General features: G+C 37.2%; 1 protein-coding gene across 1 annotated transcript; it reads left to right on the top strand.

Moving 5' to 3' along the window:
* Positions 1 to 592: 592 nt before the first annotated feature.
* Positions 593 to 13,899, top strand: LOC126380883 (uncharacterized). The gene is made up of 2 exons (XM_050030464.1): positions 593 to 1,187; positions 13,706 to 13,899. The coding sequence occupies exons 1-2, from the start codon at positions 593 to 595 to the stop codon at positions 13,897 to 13,899; spliced, it is 789 nt and encodes a 262-aa protein (XP_049886421.1).
* The last annotated feature ends 9,631 nt before the right edge of the window (positions 13,900 to 23,530 follow it).

The raw sequence follows: 23,530 nt of genomic DNA, 5'->3' as shown, positions 1-23,530 counted from the left end.
TCTATTAGAAAATAATGTATGGAAAGAAGTAAACAAAGATGTAGTAAAAGGAAAGAAAATATTAAGTAACAAATGGGTCCTGAAAATAAAAGAAGATGGAAAATAAAAAGCAAGACTGGTAATCCGAGGATTTGAACAACAAGAAGGAATTGATTACAATGAGACTTTTAGTCCTGTAATTAACAGCAGCCCACTCAGAATTCTATTTGTACTCGCTGCTAAAAATGGCTATTACATAAAATCTTTCGACATAAAGACAGCCTTCCTCTATGGAGAAATAGATGAAGAGATATACATGTACCCACCAGAAGGAATGGAAATGAAAGGCATATGCAAACTAAAAAAGGCCTTGTATGGTATGTTCATTAAAAACATCATAGAAGGAAAGCTAGAAGGAAAGAGAGGAAGGGGAAGACCAAGAAGAGCTTACATGGAACAGATTAAAGAAAAGGTTAACGTCGTGTCTTATAGGGAAGTCAAGGAATTGGCCTTTGATAGACTGGAATGGAAAATGCTACACCGACAAGAGCGTGGCTCTTAAATTGATGATGATGATGGTATGAAGCAAGCTCCGCTGAAATGGAATACCACAATGACCAATTTCCTGAAGGATGAAGGATTATTACAACTAGAAACAGAACCATGTATTTTCAAGAACAAAGAAGAAACCATTTATTTGGGAATTCATGTAGACGATGGTATTATAATCGGAAAAAGTGAAGAAGCCATAGATAAGCTATTAAGAAAAATAGGAAAAAGATTCCAAACAAAAATAAATAAAAATCCAGATAAATATATTGGAATGGAGATAATACATACAAAGAGAGATCTGAAGTTAAAACAAGAAAAGTTCATTGAAAATTTACTAGAAGACTATAACATGAAAGATGCTAAGATAATACAGACACCTATGGAAACAATTAAAAGAGAAAAATCAGACAAGAACATAACATTTCCTTACAGACAATTATTAGGAAGTCTCACATACATATCCAACAAAACTAGACCAGACATAAGCTTTGCTGTCAACCAGTGCAGCAGGAATGTTGAAAATCCAACTGAAAATGATGTGACGACGATAAAAAGAATACTAAGATACCTAAAAGGGACAAAAGATAAAGGACTAGAATACAAGAAGGAAGAAAAAGATCTAGAACTTACCGCATACTGTGACTTTGACTATGCAGGTGACCCAGAGACAAGAAGAAGCACTACAGGATACATAATATATTTCTGTGGTTGTCCAATTACCTGGTGTACAAGAAAACAACCTATAGTTGCTTTATCCACGACTGAAGCAGAGTACATCGCTGCAGCAGAATGTTGCAAGGATATTCTATACCTAAAGTCATTCATTGAAGAACTTTTGTGTGATAAAGTGAAAGTGAAACTGTTTGTAGACAATCAAAGTGCTATAAAACTCATTAATAATGGTGTAATTAATAGACGCTCAAAACATATTGACGTTCGATATAAATTCATTCATGAAAGAGTATTAAATGGTGATTTGAGTATATTCTATTGTCCAACAAATGATCAGATTGCAGACTTATTTACTAAGCCTTTGAATGAGACAAAATTTAATAAATTTGTTTCAAATATTATATATTAAACTTAAGATTGTAAAAATTCAAGTCTTAAACTTTAATATTGCAAAAAGTTAAAAACTGTAAACTTAATATTATATAAAAAAATGTAAACTTAAAATTGTTAAACATGTTAAATTCATTAATAGTTCATTTAAAATTGTAAAAGAAAAGAATTGTACTTTGTAAAATTGAAACTTAATACAAAACAAATGTACACAAATTAAGAGGGAGTGTTGGAAGAATAATTTCAAACATTTGCTTGTAAGATTGCTGATAAAAATATAAAAAAACTTTGTCTATGTCGTGTGTGAGATTGTATACGTAAGCTATGTACATGTGGGTGTTAGGTTTTCTGTAATTTTGTGCGAATTTGTGTTGCCTTCATATGGCAACACTAGGAGAAAGGGTATAAAAAGGCGTGTTTGTCTTTCATTGGGGCTTTTTTGATTCGAGCACGCATCGAAGGCAGACGTACCATTTTGAACACGTGTACACTTGTGTTTGAGCACGCGTGCGTTTTGGAAATTTAGAGTAAGTAACCAATATACTTATTATTTATTATTTCAATGGTTGTTTTATTTATAGAGCATGTACCTGAGGCAGCTTTATGTATATCCAGGTATCTGTATGTTAGTTAATGATCATGTTACCGTGGTCTTACTACATTTCAGAAGTGGGATCGTATCCATATTTGTTAATCAGGATACACCGTTTTTGAGATATTTTACTTTGGAAATATATCTGTATAAATATATACATATAGGGTTATCTGAAGAATATTTACATGTTCCAATGTTTTCGAGTTCCAGATTATGCCTCTTGAAGACGAGATCGTTCCACGAAGACGACTGACGAGCCGAGCCGAGCCGAGCCGAGCCGAGCCGAGCCGAGCCGAGACGAGCCGAGACGAGCCGAGACGAGCCGAGACGAGCCGAGCCGAGCCGAGACGAGCCGAGACGAGCCGAGATGAGCCGAGACGAGCCGAGACGAGCCGAGCCGAGACGAGCCGAGACGAGCCGAGACGAGCCGAGACGAGCCGAGCCGAGCCGAGCCGAGCCGAGCCGAGCCGAGCCGAGCCGAGCCGGGAGCGCAGCCGGAGAGAGAGCCGGGAGTGCAGCCGGAGAGAGACGTCGCTTCACGCGTCGGCACAACGAGCGACACAGCCAACGACGTCGCGGCGAAGGGCAGGAGGTGCGACGTTCGTCGGCAGCTAAGGGAATAGAAAGGTCAGATAGCCCTACATTTTCATCTAAAGATGTTCTTAATATTGTTGAATCATTAGTTAACTTAAGATCTTAACCTAATCCGACAGCAGTCGCCACATCACATCCTTCCAGTAGTATTATGAACCATGTTACCCGAATTTGGACCCTCATCGAAAAGTCAAAAGATTGATACTTGGTTAAAGAAAGTTAATGAGTGTGCCACTGTTTACGGATGGGATGAGAACAACCGTTATCCACTTCGCAATGCAGAAACTGCAGGAGTTGGCCAAAGTTTGGTATGAAAGCTTCAATTCTATTTTGTACAGCTGGGCAGAATGGCAGCAAAAGTGGTTAGACGCATTTCCTTTTGAACATGATTATGGCCAATCCCTGGAGGATACGCTTAGGCGAAAGAGTAGGTTTGGTGAACCGCTAGAGGTTTATTATTATGAAGAATTAGCCATCGTGAACCGGTGTGACATCGAAGGGAAACGAGCCGTGGACTGCATTATCCACGGATTAAGTGACAAGATAATTAGATCCGGCGATAAGCGTTACGATGTACGCAGCCTGATCAACTCCATTTTCTGATGAGTAATAAGGAGAACCAACCGCCGCCTGATCGCTTTCATTTTAATAAAACAAAGTAGTCGACTGAATCCACAGCGGGAAGTAATAATGACAATAGGGATAAATCAGTTAAGACTTCAAAAAAATTCAAGTTACAAATTATTTTGTTTTAACTGTAGGGAAAAAGGTTACCCGTATCTTAAATGCCCCAAACCTCTGGTCCAATGTACAGGATGTCGTAGGTTCAGTCATAAAATGGAAACTTGCAGAGTCCCTTTTTTTTTGAAAACCGTGATAATCTAGGTAACATTCCTAAAATCATGCGCATACTTACCTCTAAGTCGGGCTCAAAATATTTCAATACAGTTAGGGTAAATGACATCTCTATGATATCGTTTATAGATTTCGGTAGCGAAATTTCGCTCATAAAACAAACAACGACACTGATTTTGGGGTAGACTTGTGGTCAACCCCCGACTCCATTAAAAGTTTTGGTAGTAATTTTATTTTGTCCATGGGCAGGACACAGGTTAATTTATGCATCGACGGTGTTAGTGCGGATGTTTTGTGTCACGTGGTTGACAGTAATCTGCTCAATTGTCCGATATTAGTAGGACAGTCCTTCACCGAACAGAAGCAGGTGCTGGTATTCAAGAATGCCAACGAATTGAGGTTTTATTATGATGATGAATTCCCTTTTGCTAACGGTGGTAGTGGTGATACTGCGAGTGTAAAGGTCGTCTCCGCTTCACGCGCAAGATTGAGTGGAGAGGCGATTATCAGAGCTCGTACTGATGTTGTGATTAATTGATATGTTAGGCTTAGCGGAAGAGTCGTGGGGAAGCCAAACCGAGAATTCACGATAGCCGGCGGGTTATACAAAGTAGAGGAAGGTCAGCTCTTTGTTCATATTACCCCATTGTCAGCTTTTGTTATATTGATGAAGGTGATATTATAGGTAGATGAAATAGAGTTCAGATTGTCAATCATATTTGTACATCACCCACAGACCTCGTTGGCGAGCATTTAGGTATAGAACCTAAAGATGTTAACTTTAGCAAAAACGCTTGAAGAGCCACATAAACGACGTCTATTTTAACATTTTGAACGAATACAAGCATTGCTTCGCGTAATCATTAGAGGAGTTGGGATGTACAAATATGACTGAAATGAAAATTGAATTGAATATTGAGCGTCCTGTGGTTTACCGGCCTTACATATTGTCGCACAAGGAACGACAACAAGTAAGAGAAATGGTTGGTGAGATGATGAATTCGGGGATTGTACGAGAAATTGTATCGGAATATGCGAGTCCAATTATGTTGGTTCGTAAGAAGGACGGTAAACAAAGGCTCTGTGTTGATTATAGGTTTCTGAATTCAATGACAGTTAAGATAAGGTACGTGATGGCAGTGATTGAAGACGAGATTGCTCGATTAGTGGGGCAGGCCTACTTTATAACTTTGGATCTGGCATCTGGATACTACCAGGTGCCTATTGCAGAAGAATCGAAACCCTTAACTTCCTTTATCACCCCAGACGACCAATATGAATTTAATCGTATGCCGTTTGGGTTGGCTAACGAACCAGCTGTATTTCAAAGGCTGATGAATAAGGTATTGGTTTCCGCTAGGTTCTCAGAAGCTACTGCTTACATCGATGACGTATTAACTTACGAAAAGGATGTAGAAGAGTGTTTGGATAGGTAAGAAAGGGCTTTACAGTTGATAGAAAAGGCAAGCCTAACTCTGAATTTGGCAAAATGTAATTTCTTACAGCAGAATTATTAACTATTTGGGTTATGATATTAGCGCTACTAGGGTGCGGCCGGCTGACAAAAAGACACAGTCAGTGTTTGATGTTCCTCGTCCCACCAGTCCACATTCCGTCCGCCAATTTCTGGGACTAGTAGGATATTTTCGGAAAATTTATAAGGAATTACGCGTCTTTATCACATCCGTTGAATAAGTTGCTCAAGAAGGATGTGGAATGGTGTTGGACTGAGGAACATGAAGCCGCATTTGTTGATCTCAAGAGTAGTCTGATAGATAGGCCAATCTTAGCCATTTACGATCCGACCGCCGAAACACAGTTGCACACTGACGCCAGTGAAGTGGGCGTCAGTGGAATATTGATGCAGCGACGTAATGGAAACGACACCTACCATCCCGTAGCGTACTATAGTCGCCAGACATCTCCAGAAGAGAAAAGGTTTATAAACTTGAGACTCTTGCTATAGTAAGTTCGCTCAAAAGTTTCGGGTATATCTGGGTCAGAATTTCAAAATCATGGCCGATTGTAGTGCGTTGCGCTCCATGCTTTCCAAACGTGATTTGGTTAGACGTATTGCCCGCTGGTGGCTGTTTTTGCTTTTTGAATATCGTGCTGGCACGAAAATGTCGCACGTGGACCTTCTATTTCGGAACCCAATTGAGGATCTTAGTTCAATGGAAATTGACGCTGGTCTTTACCCGACGGTTATGTCAATCAATGAGGGGGACAGGTTGTAGACTCTTCAATTAGGTGATAGTGAACTGGGTCGCATTCGGGAATTTCTTACCACTGATATTGATGCAGATGGGTTAAAGTACATAACAGAAAACTAATTCAAATGAGGGCCTATTCCACGTAAACGAAAAGTCGAGGTGCCTTTTCACACCCTGTACATCAATCACCTTGGACCTTTTTGTGCGATCAAAGAGAGGAAAACTCTTACCTATTGGTAGTCGTAGATGCCTTTACGAAATCTAAATTTATCAGGCCAGTCAGAAATACCAAAAACAGTTACAACAACGCGAGAATTAGAAGATATTTTCTATACATTCAGAAACCCAGATCGAATGATTAGCGACCGCAGTACTTGCTTCACATCGTACGTGTTCAAACGTTTTGCTCGGATAAAGGTATTAGACACGTGTTGAACGCAGTTGCAAGTCCTAGGTCCAATGGACAAGTAGAGCAGTGTAATCGCACGATGTTAGGGTCGTTAACTGCGCAAAATCTTAATTTTGACAAGAACGTCTGGGATGACAAGATAGGTAGAGTCCAATGGGGCATGAACAACACCCGTCGGAAGACAACGGGACGGACTGAGGTAATGTTTGGACTTCAGATGGATGCGGAAATTAATCCTATGTTGAACGAAATAGTATGCGAAACGCAAAATTATACTTTATTGTCAGTTCGGGAATCCCTTAAAGATGTAAAAATTGACGATTCAAAGTGTAACAATGTTACCTACTGAATAAACATATTTTTGAGTTTGAATTTGTTGGGATTGATGACTACTTCATTTAACAAATCGAATGTCACCCTGGATTCACGTTAATGATGATAAAGAAAGTAGTGATGAAGATGACTGATTGTGTCATTATTATATACAATCAAAAGAAAGTAAGTAGAGGTACTGTTTGTTGGATGAAACTGTAAGATGTGTATTTAGTAATAGCTTGAGAAGGAGGGCTCATAGCTATTTAGTTAAGGTGACTTTCAATTTTGTGAGGAGGGTTCACAATTATTTTAATTATCGTATATAAGAAGGAAGGGTTTGTATACGATGGTTACAAGTGTGAGAAAGAAGGTTCACACTCAATTGCTTTGCAATAGTTCGTGAGAAAGAAGGGTTTGCGAACTATTGCCAACTTGAATAGCTTTATAATGTTATGATTATTTTAATTATCGTATATAAGAAGGAAGGGTTTGTATACGATAGTTACAAGTGTGAGAAAGAAGGTTCACACTCAATTGCTTTGCAATAGTTCGTGAGAAAGAAGGGTTTGCGAACTATTGCCAACTTGAATAGCTTTATAATATTATGATTATTTTAATTATCGTATATAAGAAGGAAGGGTTTGTATACGATAGTTACAATGATTATTTTAATTATCGTATATAAGAAGGAAAGGTTTGTATACGATAGTTACAAGTGTGAGAAAGAAGGTTCACACTCAATTGCTTTGCAATAGTTCGTGAGAAGGAAGGGTTTGCGAACTATTGACAACTTGAGTAGCTTTATATTATGATTATTTTAATTATCGTATATAAGAAGGAAGGTTTGTATACGATAATTACAAGTGTGAGAAAGAAGGTTCACACTCAATTGCTTTGCAATGGTTCGTGAGAAGGAAGGGTTTGCGAACTATTGACAACTTGAATAGCTTTAATGATTAGAAAGAAGAGCTGATGTTTCACCCCGTAAATGTGATTACATGTCGTTGTACTTTTAGATTTTAAGTGAAGCTTTGTAACTGTTCTCGATGAGTGTGGAATCACTTGGCCCGCCGAATGTTAGGTTTGAACATTAGACGTTTTGTCTACGTGCATGAGGACATGCACGACGTCAGGATGGACGAATGTTAGGTTTTCTGTAATTTTGTGCGAATTTGTGTTGCCTTCATATGGCAACACTAGGAGAAAGGGTATAAAAAGGCGTGTTTGTCTTTCATTGGGGCTTTTTTGATTCGAGCACGCATCGAAGGCAGACGTACCATTTTGAACACGTGTACACTTGTGTTTGAGCACGCGTGCGTTTTGGAAATTTAGAGTAAGTAACCAATATACTTATTATTTATTATTTCAATGGTTGTTTTATTTATAGAGCATGTACCTGAGGCAGCTTTATGTATATCCAGGTATCTGTATGTTAGTTAATGATCATGTTACCGTGGTCTTACTACATGGGGAGTTACTAAAAATAAAAGTGCAATTCTTAAGTAAAAACTGTTTATTTACATTATTAAAACAAATCTTAACTAAAATATCTTACAGCATATTGGGACCTACACTATTCCTAACGTACATAAATAGTCTTTGTAATTTAAAGCTAGAAAATTGCAAAGTTATAACATACGCCGATGATACAGTGTTACTGTTTACTGGAGAGAGTTGGGTGACTGCATATAAATCTGCACAAAAGGGCTTTGATACAGTCCGGGCGTGGTTAAATGACAACCTGCTGACATTAAATGTTGAAAAGACTAAAGTGGTTCCTTTTTCAATACGAAAATGGAATGTTCAGCAAACTAATCAACCAAGAATCACAATCACTTGCCCCCTAACTAACAGTGAAACATACTTGGATACGGTGTCTAGCATTAGGTACCTCGGGGTTGAAATTGATACTAATCTCAATTTTCAACAACATCTCAATCTTTTATCGGCTAGGGTAAGAAAACTCACTTTCATTTTTAAACAGCTTCGACATGTGGTGGATGCAGATGTTATGAGAATGGTCTACTATGCCCTTGGTCAGTCTGTCTTGACTTACTGTATTTCCTTTTGGGGAGGTGCAGCTAAGACTCATCTCATAAAAGCTGAACGTGCGCAGAGGGTCATCCTCAAGGTGGTCATCCTCAAAACTCATATTGTCAGGTCCTCACAGTTAGACAACTTTTTATACTGTATACCACCTTGAAACAGCACATTATGACACCCCCAGACAAAAATTCCACAAAAAGAAATAAGTTAGTCGCAGTGAGACCAAATCGCTTGCACACAGCTTTTAGCGGCAGATTCTTTTGTTTCTTGGGCAGCTTTCTTTACAATCAAATAAATGCTACTCTTAACATAAATACACTCAACAAATACGAATGCAAAATAAAATTAGTAGCATGGCTACAGGGCTTGTCTTATGATGACACCGAGGCGCTTCTCACTCCAATTACCTGAGATCACAAAATATTTCACCCATAAATATAAATATAAAGATATTTACACTCACTCATATAACACACACAAACACACACAAACACACACACACACAGTGATACTGTTTTAGTTTTAGTTATTAATTTAATTTTAAGTCTAACTAAAACTGATTCAACCGTTTTTACTTTATTTTCACTTATTTTCTTTTTTTTTTCTCAATTTTCACCATAGTATATGTTTCTTTTTGTAACCTTAGAGTCATCATTTATATCCAAGGCACGGGGCCTGGTTACTTGTAGCAGTTGTAGCACAGGCGTAAAGCCTTTAACAAGAACCAGCTCCCACAATTTTTTTTATGTTCTAAGCCAAGACAGCACGAAGTTGTACATTTTTGTGGTGAGAGTAATAAACATTTTTTTTTTTTTTTATAGAGACCTAACTTAATTACTTATTTTGTGCAATTAAGTTTAAACCCAATTCAAGGGCTTATTGACAATTTAAAACCACATTTGTGTTTTCTTTTTTTTAAACCTTTAAATAAACTACAGGTTAAAACCAAATTATGAACATTTTTTGAAGCTTACTAGCAATATTTTTTTTTTACATCACAATTAAGTTTTTTTTTTTGGTAAATTAGGACTAATAATATCCAAAATAAGTAGGTATATAGTACTGCATTTACCAACATATTTTTTACATTTTGTAAACATATTTAATTAAAAAATAAACATTATTTACCTCTTTTTAAAATCCATACTAATATTATAAATGCGAAAGTAACTCTGTCTGTCTGTCTGTCTGTCTGTCTGTCTGTCTGTTACTCTTTCACGCCTAAACGGCTCAACGGATTTTGATGAAATTTGGTATGGTGATAGATGATAACCTAGAAATGGTCATAGGCTATAAATAATCACGCCATCGTTCTTAGGGGGTAGGCAGTTGGCAGATAACTAAATTGATTTAGTGATTTGTAGTCGTTTTTGTTGGGACTTTTGCTCTTTCACGTCTAAACGGCTGAACGGATTTTAATGAAATTTAGTAAGGTAAAAAATATAATAATAGTAATAGTAATAGTGGTAATAGTTGGTTATCTACAAACGGTTGTACGATCAAATTGATCACGTCATCGTACTTAGGGGGTAGGAAGTAGGCAGAAAACTGAATTGAGTTAGTGATTTTTTTATGGTTTTTGCTGGGAGTTTTGTCTATCATGCCTAAACGGCTCAACGGATTTTGATGAAATTTAGTTAGCTGATAGATAGTAATCTAGAAAAGGATATGGCCTATTAATATTTATGCTATCGTACTTAAGGCGTAGGCAGTAGACAGAAAACTAGGTTAGTGATTTTTAATTGTTTGTTTTAAAAGTTTGCCTCATTCACGCCTTAACGTCTGAACGGAATTTTATAAGACTTGGTTAATTTAAAGATAGGATCTTAGGCACGGACACAGGCTACTTTTTATGGCGGGAAAATACCTCATTCCCGCGGAAATCTAGATTTCGTGATCGTGTCAAGAAGCGCATGACGCCATAGCTACTGGAATGATTTCGATGTTTTTTTTTAAACTGAGTGACCTCAAGTTAGTATTTGATCACTTTTCTAACTTAGAGGGTAGGTAGGCGCCATAATTTAGGGAATTTATGATAAAATTTTGATGCAACTGTCTTTATTAAACAGGTATATCTCATTCCTACAGGAACCTACACATAGCTATAGCTAGCTATCTATTAACATTAAAACTCTTTCTAGAATCACATTACGCCAATTAATTGATCTGATTTGTATAAGTTTTTTATTCAACTGACTGTTACATTACATACAGATAAAATCTAATTACTTACACCACATAATTAATATAGTACTACATGACTAGCTACGCTCTAAACTTGAGGAGGTAATTCGATAGACATTTATACGAACTTTAAGCCCAGTAATCAATCATAGTAATAAGGTAATACTCATTTTAGACAAAGAAAGGGATAGGTAATCAGTTCGTCAACGAAATTATAACACCTACACTTAGTTTGTTTACTATTTAACGAGGGAAAATAATCTATATCTATATCTATAATAAATCTGTAGAGAGGTCAATTCTGTACATTAAATATTTTTTCAAAATAACTATCAGAGGGTGATAAGTGATCGATACTGATGCCAAAAATGCAATCAGTAAAATTTTTGTCTGTCTGTCTGTCTGTCTGTCTGTCTGTCTGTCTGTATGTTCCTTATAGAAACAAAAACTACTGGACGGATTTTAATGAAACTTGGTACAATTATTCTTCACACTCCTGGACAGGTCATAGTATACTTTTCATCACGCTACAATCAATAGGAGCAGAGTAGTGAAGGGAAATCCTTTTGTATGAAAAACCTAAACCACTCAAGTTAGACGTTTGAAATTTGGCATGCAGGTACCTTAGATACCGTAGAGGTGCACTAAGAAAGGAATTCCCGAAATTCCTACGGGAACGGGAATTAGCGGGAAAATCCTTTTGTATGAAAAATCTAAACCACTCAAGTTAGACTTTTGAAATTTGGCATGCAGGTACCTTAGATAACGTAGAGGAGCACTAAGAAAGGAATTCCCGAAATTCCCACGGGAACGGGAATTAGCGGAAAAATATTTTTGTATGAAAAATCTAAACCATTCAAGTTAGATGTTTGAAATTTGTCATGCAGTTACCTTAGATACCGTAGAGGTGTACTAAGAAAGGAATTCCCGAAATTCCCACGGGAACGGGAATTAGCGGGAAAATCCTTTTGTATGAAAAATCTAAACCACTCAAGTTAGACGTTTGAAATTTGGCATGCAGGTACCATAGGTACCGTAGAGGTGCACTAAGAAAGGAATTCCCAAAATTCTCACAGGAACGGGAATTAGCGGGAAATACCTTTTGTATGAAAAATCTAAACCACTCAAGTTAGACATTTGAAATTTAGCATGCAGATACCTTAGGTACCGTGGAGGTGCACTAAGAAAGGAATTCCCGAAATTCTCACGAGAACGGGAATTAGCGGGAAAATCCTTTTGTATGAAAAATCTAAACCACTCAAGTTAGACGTTTGAAATTTGTCATGCAGGTACCTTAGGTACCTTGGAGGTGCACTAAGAAAGGAATTCCCGAAATTCCCACGGGAACGGGAATTGACGGGAAAATCCTTTTGTATGAAAAATCTAAACCATTCAAGTAAGATGTTTAAAATTTGGCACGCAGGTACCTTAGACACCGTAGAGGTATACTAAGAAAGGAATTCCCGAAATTCCCACGGGAACGGGAATTAGCGGGAAAATCCTTTTGTATGAAAAATCTAAACCACTCAAGTTAGACGTTTGAAATTTGGCATGCAGGTACTTTAGTAAACTTAAAGCTTAGTTGCAACAGGATATTACAAAATTCCCACGGGAACGGTAGTTAGCGGGAAAAAACATTTGTATGAAAAAATCAAATCTAAATAAAAGGAGAAACTGACTGACTCAGTGACTGACATATCAACGCATAGCCTGAACGGCTAAATGTAGGCATTTGAAATTTGGAAGGGACATAGCTTAGGTACCGTAGAGGTGCACTAAGAAAGGAATTCCCGGAATTCCCACGGGAACGGAAATTAGCGGGAAAATCCTTTTGTATGAAAAATCTAAACCGCTTAAGTTAGACGCTTGAAATTTGGCATGCAGGTACTTTAGTTAACTTAAACCTTAGTTGCAACAGGATATTGCAAAATTCCCACGGAAACGGGAGTTAGCGGGAAAAAAACATTTGTATGAAAAAATCGAAACCGCGTAAGATAGATGTTTTCAATTCAATTCAATTAAATTATTTATTGCATTCCATGTAGTACAATGGGGTGTTACATAGGCATAGGAACTAAAACATGGACCCTGTAGGGCACAGCAACGTTGAAGGGAAGAGAGGAAGTGTGTATTAAAATTAAAACTCAATGAACAATCAATTAAAAAAAAATCAATTCAATCAATTGATTCAATCTAGCATGCATGCATACCTTAGTAAATATAAAGTTTATTTTTGGCTGTATTTTGAAAAATGAGAGTTATTGGGAAAAAAATTGTATGAAAAAATCTAAACTGCATAAGTTAGATGCTTGAAATTTGATATGCACTCCCACACACACAAAGATCTCTCTCTTATATAACACGCCACGCGGACGAAGTCGCGGGCAAAAGCTATCTATTATAAATTACTTTGTAGTTTTTTATTAATACATTTATAACAGGACATTAGTTAAAAAATGATATTCTGTAACTTTTCATCATCATATTGACAGTTGTGCCGCTGCTTGGCAAACATTTTGCTTGTTTGTTTTTATGAAATAATTATAAATCTGTCTTACAAAACAACTTTAATGAGTAATATCTTAAAAAATAATTTAAACCCTTTTCTTAAAAAATAATTTAAATTCCGATACAATAATATAACGAAATAATAGGACTGCATAAAGATAGCAGTAGTGATTAGTTTGTACGGTGCCGACGCGGATACCTACGTGTACAGTACTACAAACACAAGAAAACAAATTCCAGCTACGCGGATACCTAAGAGGCCTACCGTAAGTGGACGGGAAGAATTTTTGTATGTAACTATCGATCTGCGACCAGAATACGAGACCTCTCGTTAGTACAACTGATTGCTCGCAAACTCTTTGTAATTACTACGAGCCTGGTACTTTCTTTAAGTCGCTCACTTCTTCGGCATTCAACGTCACACGGGCTCGCTACAAGTGCTAGCCAATAATGATCAAGCGCACGCCTCTTCCCCCTTCAACGCCGAGTACTGCGCCTGCGACGGCTCAGCTAATAAGCGGACCAATACTACAAAATGCGGGGTCGGAGCCTTCGTTAAATTCACCGGACTTTGTTACTGCGCGTAACAAACGCAAATACGTAGACGATGACAAAGAAGAACTGCGTGAGTTTATGGCAGAAGTGCGCGTAAAGTTTTCCTCTTTTAGTGAAAAACAGGATACTAAAATTGATAATATTCTGACCACTATTAACTCCATGAAGGCCCAAAACGATGACATTGTGAAATCATTAGAATTTTTGTCGCAAAAATATGATGAAGTTAAGTTGGAAATAGAAAAGATTCAGCAGGAGAGGAAGGACTACAAGGCTTATATTCAGACACTGGAAAATAAAATAGAATTCATGGAACGAAAATCATATTACCCATGCATTGAGGTTCGTAATATTCCACGGGCCATAGAACGCGAAAGTAAACACGATTTATGTGAAATTGTTATGAAAATTGGCTCGACAGTTAAATCGGACATGGGTATGTCGGATATTAAAGATGTCTATAGGACAAGCACAAAGCTATCTGAAAACAAGCCGATAACTGACGAATTTACGAGCGTTCCTAAAAAAGAAAATTTTCTATCGTCTGTAAAGAAATTTAACAGTCAACAACAGGATAATCATAAACTTAATACCACCTACTTGAAAATTAAAGGACCGCCTAGGCCAGTATACGTGTCGGATGCACTTTCACAAAAAACCAAAAAGCTCTTCTACCTTGCCAGGGAATACGTTAGCAAAAATAATTACTCCTTTTGCTGGACATCCTATGGAAATGTATATTTGCGCAAAGCGGAAGGAATGCCACTAATTAGGATCACTAATGAATGTGATCTTTCTAACTTACCTAAACAACAATGACTAGATCTTATAAGTAATAATTTCGCCTCACATGTATTCACTCTTAATAACTTTAACATGTCTTGTTTTGTTACTCTTAGAATGGCTGCTGTAAAAATATTGATACTCGTATTACCATGTTTTTACCTATTATTGTTTCACATGCATGACACATGTATTTTACTTACACATCGACACACACCGAAACTCAATTACATACACTTACACCAAAGCACACACACAACTTCACATTTTTCCTCAACAACACAATTTCACCATCTCCTATAAACTTGAAGTACAATCAAAACTTTTCTCACGGCAACTTAGCTTCTACAATTTTTGGCTCTCACTGCATACCGTACCAACTCTGAATCTGTTTATAAGAGCTTCGATATTAATTACTAACCAGCTCTTTATTATGAACATCTTTAAAATCGCCTATAAAATTCGCGGATGTAAATAATCTTATACGTAGTCTTGATTCATTCCAAGTGTCTGACTCTTTAGTTTGCATTGCCGAAGAGGTCTCGTCGCATCTCACCCGACCACAAGATAAAACTAAAATACTATGTCAAAATATTTGCAGTTTATCTCGAAACTTTGATGGGCTATTAACATTGATATCTCGTATTAATCTAGACCTTGATTTTCTAGTACTAACTGAGTGTTGGTTAAGGTGCTGCCATCAGAACTTACCAAAACTGGACGGGTTTAATGTGTTTCAGTCTAGTGATAATTATAATAAAAATGATGGAGTAGTGGTGTACGCTAGTAATTCGTAGTCGTGTTCAGTTCTTGAACCTATATTCCCCGAAACCAACTGCCTAGTAATAAAAATATCGACACACACGGCTATCATTGCCATATACCGTCCTCATTGCTTTAAACACAATGTGCCACTTTTCTTGTCGTCACTTGATGTTGTGTTGCGAGATCTTAGGTACTTCACTAATATCATTCTCGTTGGGGATATTAATATTAACATAGCCCCCGATAGCTCTGAACAATATTTCGAGGATTACTTGACCCTACTGGCTACGCACGGTATGTTACCTACCCATAATCTGCCAACTAGACGAGCCTCATGTCTAGACCACTTCATCCTTAAAACTCACAGAAAAAGTACCACCTTTGTGTTGCATTCCTCTATCACTGACCATGAAGCTATAGTTCTTTGCATGGATGTCAAGCAATCTAAACTCGCTCCAGTGGTTGTTTCTAAAACTATGTTGCTTTAGATGACACCGTGGCTTCACTTAATTTTGACGCAGTGTTAACATCTAGTGATCCAAATGTTGCCGCAAATTTACTTGTTAATCTACTGTCACAAGCCCTAGTATCCAACACTAAGCTATTACGTCTATTATGTCCGAGTTTTCAGAACAAAGTTTGGCTTTGCCAGTCACATTCGAGCGCACGAGAGAAGAGACTGAGGTCGCCGTTGTCGGATACGACAAGGAGGACTATATATATTACGTCTACCTCGCCGCGCTCGGACTATCAAACCATGGATTACAACGGGCTTGTTGAGATGCATAAGGAATCGGGATTCAATGCACAAGAGACTTAAAAATGGCATATTATTTTCGCGGCGACTAAAAACTTAAAGGGCGACTAATTGTTTTGTTACAAATAATTACTTGGCAGCGATTAAATATTATTGCGACAATTATATTAGATGAGCTTCGAAATGCAAGGATTTATAAAAACTCAATAATGGCTGCTACTTTAAGGTAGCAAAAATATTTAACAGGGCCAATGAAATTATAGGTGAGGTATTATAAACTAGCTGGTACCCGCGACTTCGTCTGCGTACTTTTAATTTGAATATTAAGGATTATATAAAAGGAACGGTATAGCATGTGATTAAAAGAGAGTAAGTAGGTATATTTAAAAAAAATAAAAAATATCTGTTTACAGTCGTTATAAAGTACCTATGTATTCCATTGAGTGGCAGAAATTACCTAGGAATATTTATCGGTCCCTTATGTCCAAGACACTTACAGGGGTCAGCGTCACGTTGTGTACAAAAATATTTTAAAATGACCTAATTTAAAACTTTTTTGTACACAACGTTTGCTATTTTGTTATTATTTGTTAAAAAGTAGAAATTGTTTGGACTCGACACTCGCGAGCAGGCCACGTATACACCACGTGCGCTCCCCCACCCACCACAAGACAGCGCCGTTGACTGCCGCCACACTTCGGCGAATGTGCGCGACGACGAACGACGACCGACGGCAGTGGCGGCGATGCAGAGTATTCGTTAAAAGGAACTTTATCTACAAAAGCCAAATTTTTTTAACTTGATACACCCAAAACTACTAAATATCATGTTCCTAGGTTCAGTGGTTAATATTTTGTATACAAAAAGTTTGGCTTCGTAGTTCCCGTTCCGAATCCCTTCCGTTCCGTTCGAATTTCGGAAAATCCGTTTGTTGAAAAACTCTGCACATCCTAAGAGACCTACGTACCAAGTTTCATGGTTTTATCTTCAAAAATGACGAATACCCATACAAACATTCAACCCGTATTTCACCCCCATACTGGTAAAAATTTCAAAATGCTTGAACAAACGATTTTTTGTTTGTTATTTAGTGCCTAAACACAAAATTTAATATTTTTATCTTGAAAAATGACGAACCTCATAAAAAATTTCAACACCTATTTCATCCCCTCAAAGATCGAATTTTCAAAAACGCTTTAACAAATTGTTTTTTTATTTCTTATCAAGTTCCTAAATATAAAGTTTCGTGGTTTTATCCCCAAAAATGACGAACTCCCATACAAACTTTCAACCCTCATTTCACCCCCTCACTGGTCGAAATTTCAGCAACGCTAGAACAAATGTTTAATTATTTTTTTATCAAGTGCTTAAATATAAAGTTTCATGGATTTATATTTTAAAATTAAAATATCCCATACAAACTTTCAACCCCTATTTCAATCTCTTCGTCCCTTCTTTTCGCAATAAAAGGTATCCTATTTTCTTTCTCAGGGTCTAAAGATTGTCTGTGCCAAATTTAATCAAAATCGGTTGAGAGGTTTAAGCGGGAAAGCGTAACAGACAGACAGACAGACAGAGTTACTTTCGCATTTATAATATTAGTAAGGATAGCTTTTGCCCGCGACTTCGTCCGCGTGGCGTGTTATATAAGAGAGAGATCTTTGTGTGTGTGGGAGTGCATATCAAATTTCAAGCATCTAACTTATGCAGTTTAGATTTTTTCATACAATTTTTTTCCCAATAACTCCCATTTTTCAAAATACAGCCAAAAATAAACTTTATATTTACTAAGGTATGCATGCATGCTAGATTGAATCAATTGATTGAATTGATTTTTTTTTAATTGATTGTTCATTGAGTTTTAATTTTAATACACACTTCCTCTCTTCCCTTCAACGTTGCTGTGCCCTATAGGGTCCATGTTTTAGTTCCTATGCCTATGTAACACCCCATTGTACTACATGGAATGCAATAAATAATTTAATTGAATTGAATTGAAAACATCTATCTTACGCGGTTTCGATTTTTTCATACAAATGTTTTTTTCCCGTTAACTCCCGTTTCCGTGGGAATTTTGCAATATCCTGTTGCAACTAAGGTTTAAGTTAACTAAGGTACCTGCATGCCAAATTTCAAGCGTCTAACTTAAGCGGTTTAGATTTTTCATACAAAAGGATTTTCCCGCTAATTTCCGTTCCCGTGGGAATTCCGGGAATTCCTTTCTTAGTGCACCTCTACGGTACCTAAGCTATGTCCCTTCCAAATTTCAAATGCCTACATTTAGCCGTTCAGGCTATGCGTTGATATGTCAGTCACTGAGTCAGTCAGTTTCTCCTTTTATTTAGATTTGATTTTTTCATACAAATGTTTTTTCCCGCTAACTACCGTTCCCGTGGGAATTTTGTAATATCCTGTTGCAACTAAGCTTTAAGTTTACTAAAGTACCTGCATGCCAAATTTCAAACGTCTAACTTGAGTGGTTTAGATTTTTCATACAAAAGGATTTTCCCGCTAATTCCCGTTCCCGTGGGAATTTCGGGAATTCCTTTCTTAGTACACCTCTACGGTGTCTAAGGTACCTGCGTGCCAAATTTTAAACATCTTACTTGAATGGTTTAGATTTTTCATACAAAAGGATTTTCCCGTTAATTCCCGTTCCCGTGGGAATTTCGGGAATTCCTTTCTTAGTGCACCTCCACGGTACCTAAGGTACCTGCATGACAAATTTCAAACGTCTAACTTGAATGGTTTAGATTTTTCATACAAAAGGATTTTCCCGCTAATTCCCGTTCTCGTGAGAATTTCGGGAATTCCTTTCTTAGTGCACCTCCACGGTACCTAAGGTATCTGCATGCTAAATTTCAAATGTCTAACTTGAGTGGTTTAGATTTTTCATACAAAAGGTATTTCCCGCTAATTCCCGTTCCCGTGAGAATTTTGGGAATTCCTTTCTTAGTGCACCTCTACGTTATCTATGGTACCTGCATGCCAAATTTCAAACGTCTAACTTGAGTGGTTTAGATTTTTCATACAAAAGGATTTTCCCGCTAATTCCCGTTCCCGTGGGAATTTCGGGAATTCCTTTCTTAGTACACCTCTACGGTATCTAAGGTACCTGCATGACAAATTTCAAACATCTAACTTGAATGGTTTAGATTTTTCATACAAAAATATTTTTCCGCTAATTCCCGTTCCCGTGGGAATTTCGGGAATTCCTTTCTTAGTGCACCTCTACGTTATCTAAGGTACCTGCATGCCAAATTTCAAAAGTCTAACTTGAGTGGTTTAGATTTTTCATACAAAAGGATTTTCCCGCTAATTCCCGTTCTCGTGGGAATTTCGGGAATTCCTTTCTTAGTGCACCTCTACGGTATCTAAGGTACCTGCATGCCAAATTTCAAACGTCTAACTTGAGTGGTTTAGATTTTTCATACAAAAGGATTTCCCTTCACTACTCTGCTCCTATTGATTGTAGCGTGATGAAAAGTATACTATGACCTGTCCAGGAGTGTGAAGAATAATTGTACCAAGTTTAATTAAAATCCGTCCAGTAGTTTTTGTTTCTATAAGGAACATACAGACAGACAGACAGACAGACAGACAGACAGACAGACAGACAGACAGACAAAAATTTTACTGATTGCATTTTTGGCATCAGTATCGATCACTTATCACCCCCTGATAGTTATTTTGAAAAAATATTTAATGTACAGAATTGACCTCTCTACAGATTTATTATAAGTATAGATAATGACTTGGCGACTAATATTAAGACAGGAGAATTAAAAATATTTTATTGGCAAATATAGGCTTCCATATAAAAATACACTTTCGGGCTGCGATTTGCAAGCACCTAAAAAAATAAAACGGGTACTGTAATTAAGTATTAGGATTCTAATATTTTTGTTTGGGAATCAAAATTTAATGAAAACGGCGCCTAATACATTTTGTCCCAAATATCATGATGCCGAACATTCATTACACTACTGTTAATAAACCTTCAAAATCTTGGACCGTAAAAGGTCTTCACCGCCGCCTCTCGGCCCTTCGGGCCTCGATGGTCACAAGTAACCTAACCCACTCGGCTATATGGCAGGGGGCTCGCTTTGCTCGCCTCCTGCCATACAGCCTTCGTGACCTATATCTACAGTGTCGGGGTGCCGCGAATTTCCGTGCTCGCTTCGCTCGCACCCGTGACTGCTGTCGTTACGAAACAAATCTTCACCGCCGCCTCTCGGCCCTTCGGGCCTCGATGGTCACAACTAACCAAAATATGTCAAATAGATCATATAGGGAATGAAAAAACTTCAAAAGAGACTTCGGCTAATAGTAAAAATTGTTTTCAAAAATTGTGAAAATATTACAAGCAAACAATAACAGGCAATCGTATCATCCTGTGATAACCGCCCGCCGCTTGCCATTGGCTAATAACGCCCTACATCACCCCCCGCACCGCGGCCCGCACTCTGCTAAGCGTGCGCGCTTGGCGCCGTTTTCATTAAATTTTGATTCCCAAACAAAAATATTAGAATCCTAATACTTAATTACAGTACCCGTTTTATTTTTTTAGGTGCTTGCAAATCGCAGCCCGAAAGTGTATTTTTATATGGAAGCCTATATTTGCCAATAAAATATTTTTAATTCTCCTGTCTTAATATTAGTCGCCAAGTCATTATTTACAATACCTCACCTATAATTTCATTGGCCCTGTTAAATATTTTTGCTACCTTAAAGTAGCAGCCATTATTGAGTTTTTATAAATCCTTGCATTTCGAAGCTCATCTAATATAATTGTCGCAATAATATTTAATCGCTGCCAAGTAATTATTTGTAACAAAACAATTAGTCGCCCTTTAAGTTTTTAGTCGCCGCGAAAATAATATGCCTATTTTGGTTAGTTGTGACCATCGAGGCCCGAAGGGCCGAGAGGCGGCGGTGAAGACCTTTTAAGGTCACAGATTTTGAAGGTTTATTAACAGTAGTGTAATGAATGTTCGGCATCATGATATTTGGGACAAAATGTATTTCGGCCAACCCTAACTTCGGAAAATAGTTTTTTCCACAAATGAAACGTCGGAGTAACGAAAAGAACGAATTGTTATTAGGTCAAACGAAACTTAGGCAAACGTGATTTCAGCGAAGTGAAAAAAACCGAAACGAAAATAGTCGAAAAGTTTTCTGTTTAATGAAATTCGGCAGAAAAAACCATCAAACTTAAGATACAAGTATTATCAAGTATTATTATAAACCAATATTATTTTTTGCATGCCAATATTTGCTTTATTTAGAGCTCATAAAATGTCGCTCAAAGTATATTTTTTATAACCTTGTTCATATTTTTTTCTCACCTAGGTTAACTATATTTACAACCCCAATGTATAATTTAAGAGAGCCTATTTTCTATTTTTTAGTCGCCGTCAAGGCGTTGGCTTAACAATAAATTCAGTTGCCACAACAATAAATCGATGCCAGTTTAAATTAAAACAAAGCTTATAACTGATTTTTTACCCGCCACTTTCTACTAAAAATTACTCTTCACCGTTGCTGCCAACCTATTATTTTTGCTACCTGCTTTCATTATTTTTACATCCCTAAATCCAATTAATTTGTCGCCTCGTTAAATACATGCCCTTAAAAATCACCCTAATGATACGGTTCTAAATGTAACCTACCGCAGGTACAGGAATTTTTGTAATGATATTCTAAAAAAAAATAAAGCGCGAATATCAAAAGAAAGAAATACAGAAAGCCGGTACAAATAGTAAAAAACTGTGGGAAGTTATAAAATCAAATAGTAATATAAGTAAAAATAAGGATTCTGCTGCTAATTAAGTACTTAGTTTATATAGCAAATGTAAATTGTTACTGGCAATAAATTTATTTTATTCATCTTTATTCTTCTTCTTCTAATTTGTTAAACATTTCAGCGACCCCGTCTGATTCTATAAATGTGGTAAATGACTATTTCGTCAGCATAGGTAAATCCCTGGCTCTTAAAACTCAAATGTCAAATAACAGACAAGACGCCCCTAATACTAAGAACAATAGTACACCTCACTCTTTTGCTTTATTTGACACTGACGAGGCTGAATTTGAGAGAATTATAATTTCTCTAAAAAGTAGCTGCGCCATGGGTTGGGACGGTATCCCTTCTATTTTCTTAAAAAGATATAAAGACCTGCTGGTCCCCTCTATTACTCATGTCTGCAAGTTGGGTCTGTCTACTGGGGTTTTCCCTGATGCCTTCAAAAAAGCCGTCATAAAGCCCATTTTTAAGTCTGGGAATCGAGACCATGTGTCGAACTATAGGCCTATTTCTATACTTCCTTCTATATCAAAAATTCTGGAAAAGATCATGAACAAGAGGCTTATCAAGTACCTCGAACATAACAAACTACTATTACCTCGACAATACGGTTTTCGTGCAAATAAATCAACCACAGACGCTGTTCATGATCTTACCGAATATTATTGTTTTGAACTTAGATGAGGGTAAAAAATGTTTATCTATATTTCTCGATCTTGCCAAGGCGTTCGACACGGTTTCGATTCCACTACTTTTAAACAAGATGGAACGATTGGGAATCAGGGGTCACACGCTAGACCTATTTGCCAGCTACCTTACACACCGTCGCCAACTAGTAAAAATCGAAAACCATATTAGTGTGGAGTTGCCGGTCACATATGGTGTTCCGCAAGGGAGTATTCTAGGTCCCTCCCTTTTTTTGATATTTATTAACAACCTATGCAATATACAGTTACTAAATGGGAAGATAATATCGTTTGCTGACGACATCGGTCTCGTTTTTCAGGCCAACTCTATTCAAGAACTTTATTATAATGCACAGATAGGTTTCGACTCGGTGTTGCAATGGCTTGGTGATAATCTGCTTACAATAAATGTTGATAAAACCAAATATATGTTATTTTCTATTCAAAATGCAACATGCCTTCAAGATAACTTAAAGCTAACTGCTCACACTTGCAGATCTGTCATTGCCCATTCTTGCTCGTGTTCCAATCTCGGTAATGTTACTTCCATTTAATATCTAGGAGTTACCCTTGATCATAGACTTAACTTTCAAGCCCACATTAAACTTCTTTCAGGACGGGTCAGAAAATTAATATTTATTTTTAAAAACCTTCGTCATTTAGCATACCAGAAAATAATTAAAACAGTATACTATGCATTAGGCTAATCAATTTTAAACTATTGTATTCTCATTTGGGGGGGTACACATAAAACATCTCTAAAAAGGCTGGAGGTAGCTCAACGTTGTTTGTTTGTAAAAGTTCTTTATTCACTTATTATAATCAGTACATGTCGCGACATTGTCAGCGAAATAACAATCTTAGAT

The sequence above is a fragment of the Pectinophora gossypiella genome, unplaced genomic scaffold (assembly GCF_024362695.1).
Source record: "Pectinophora gossypiella unplaced genomic scaffold, ilPecGoss1.1 Pgos_30, whole genome shotgun sequence".
Lineage (NCBI taxonomy): Eukaryota > Metazoa > Arthropoda > Insecta > Lepidoptera > Gelechiidae > Pectinophora > Pectinophora gossypiella.
The sequence above is the reverse complement of the archived record's forward strand: the minus strand, read 5'-3'. Positions and strand labels throughout refer to the sequence as shown.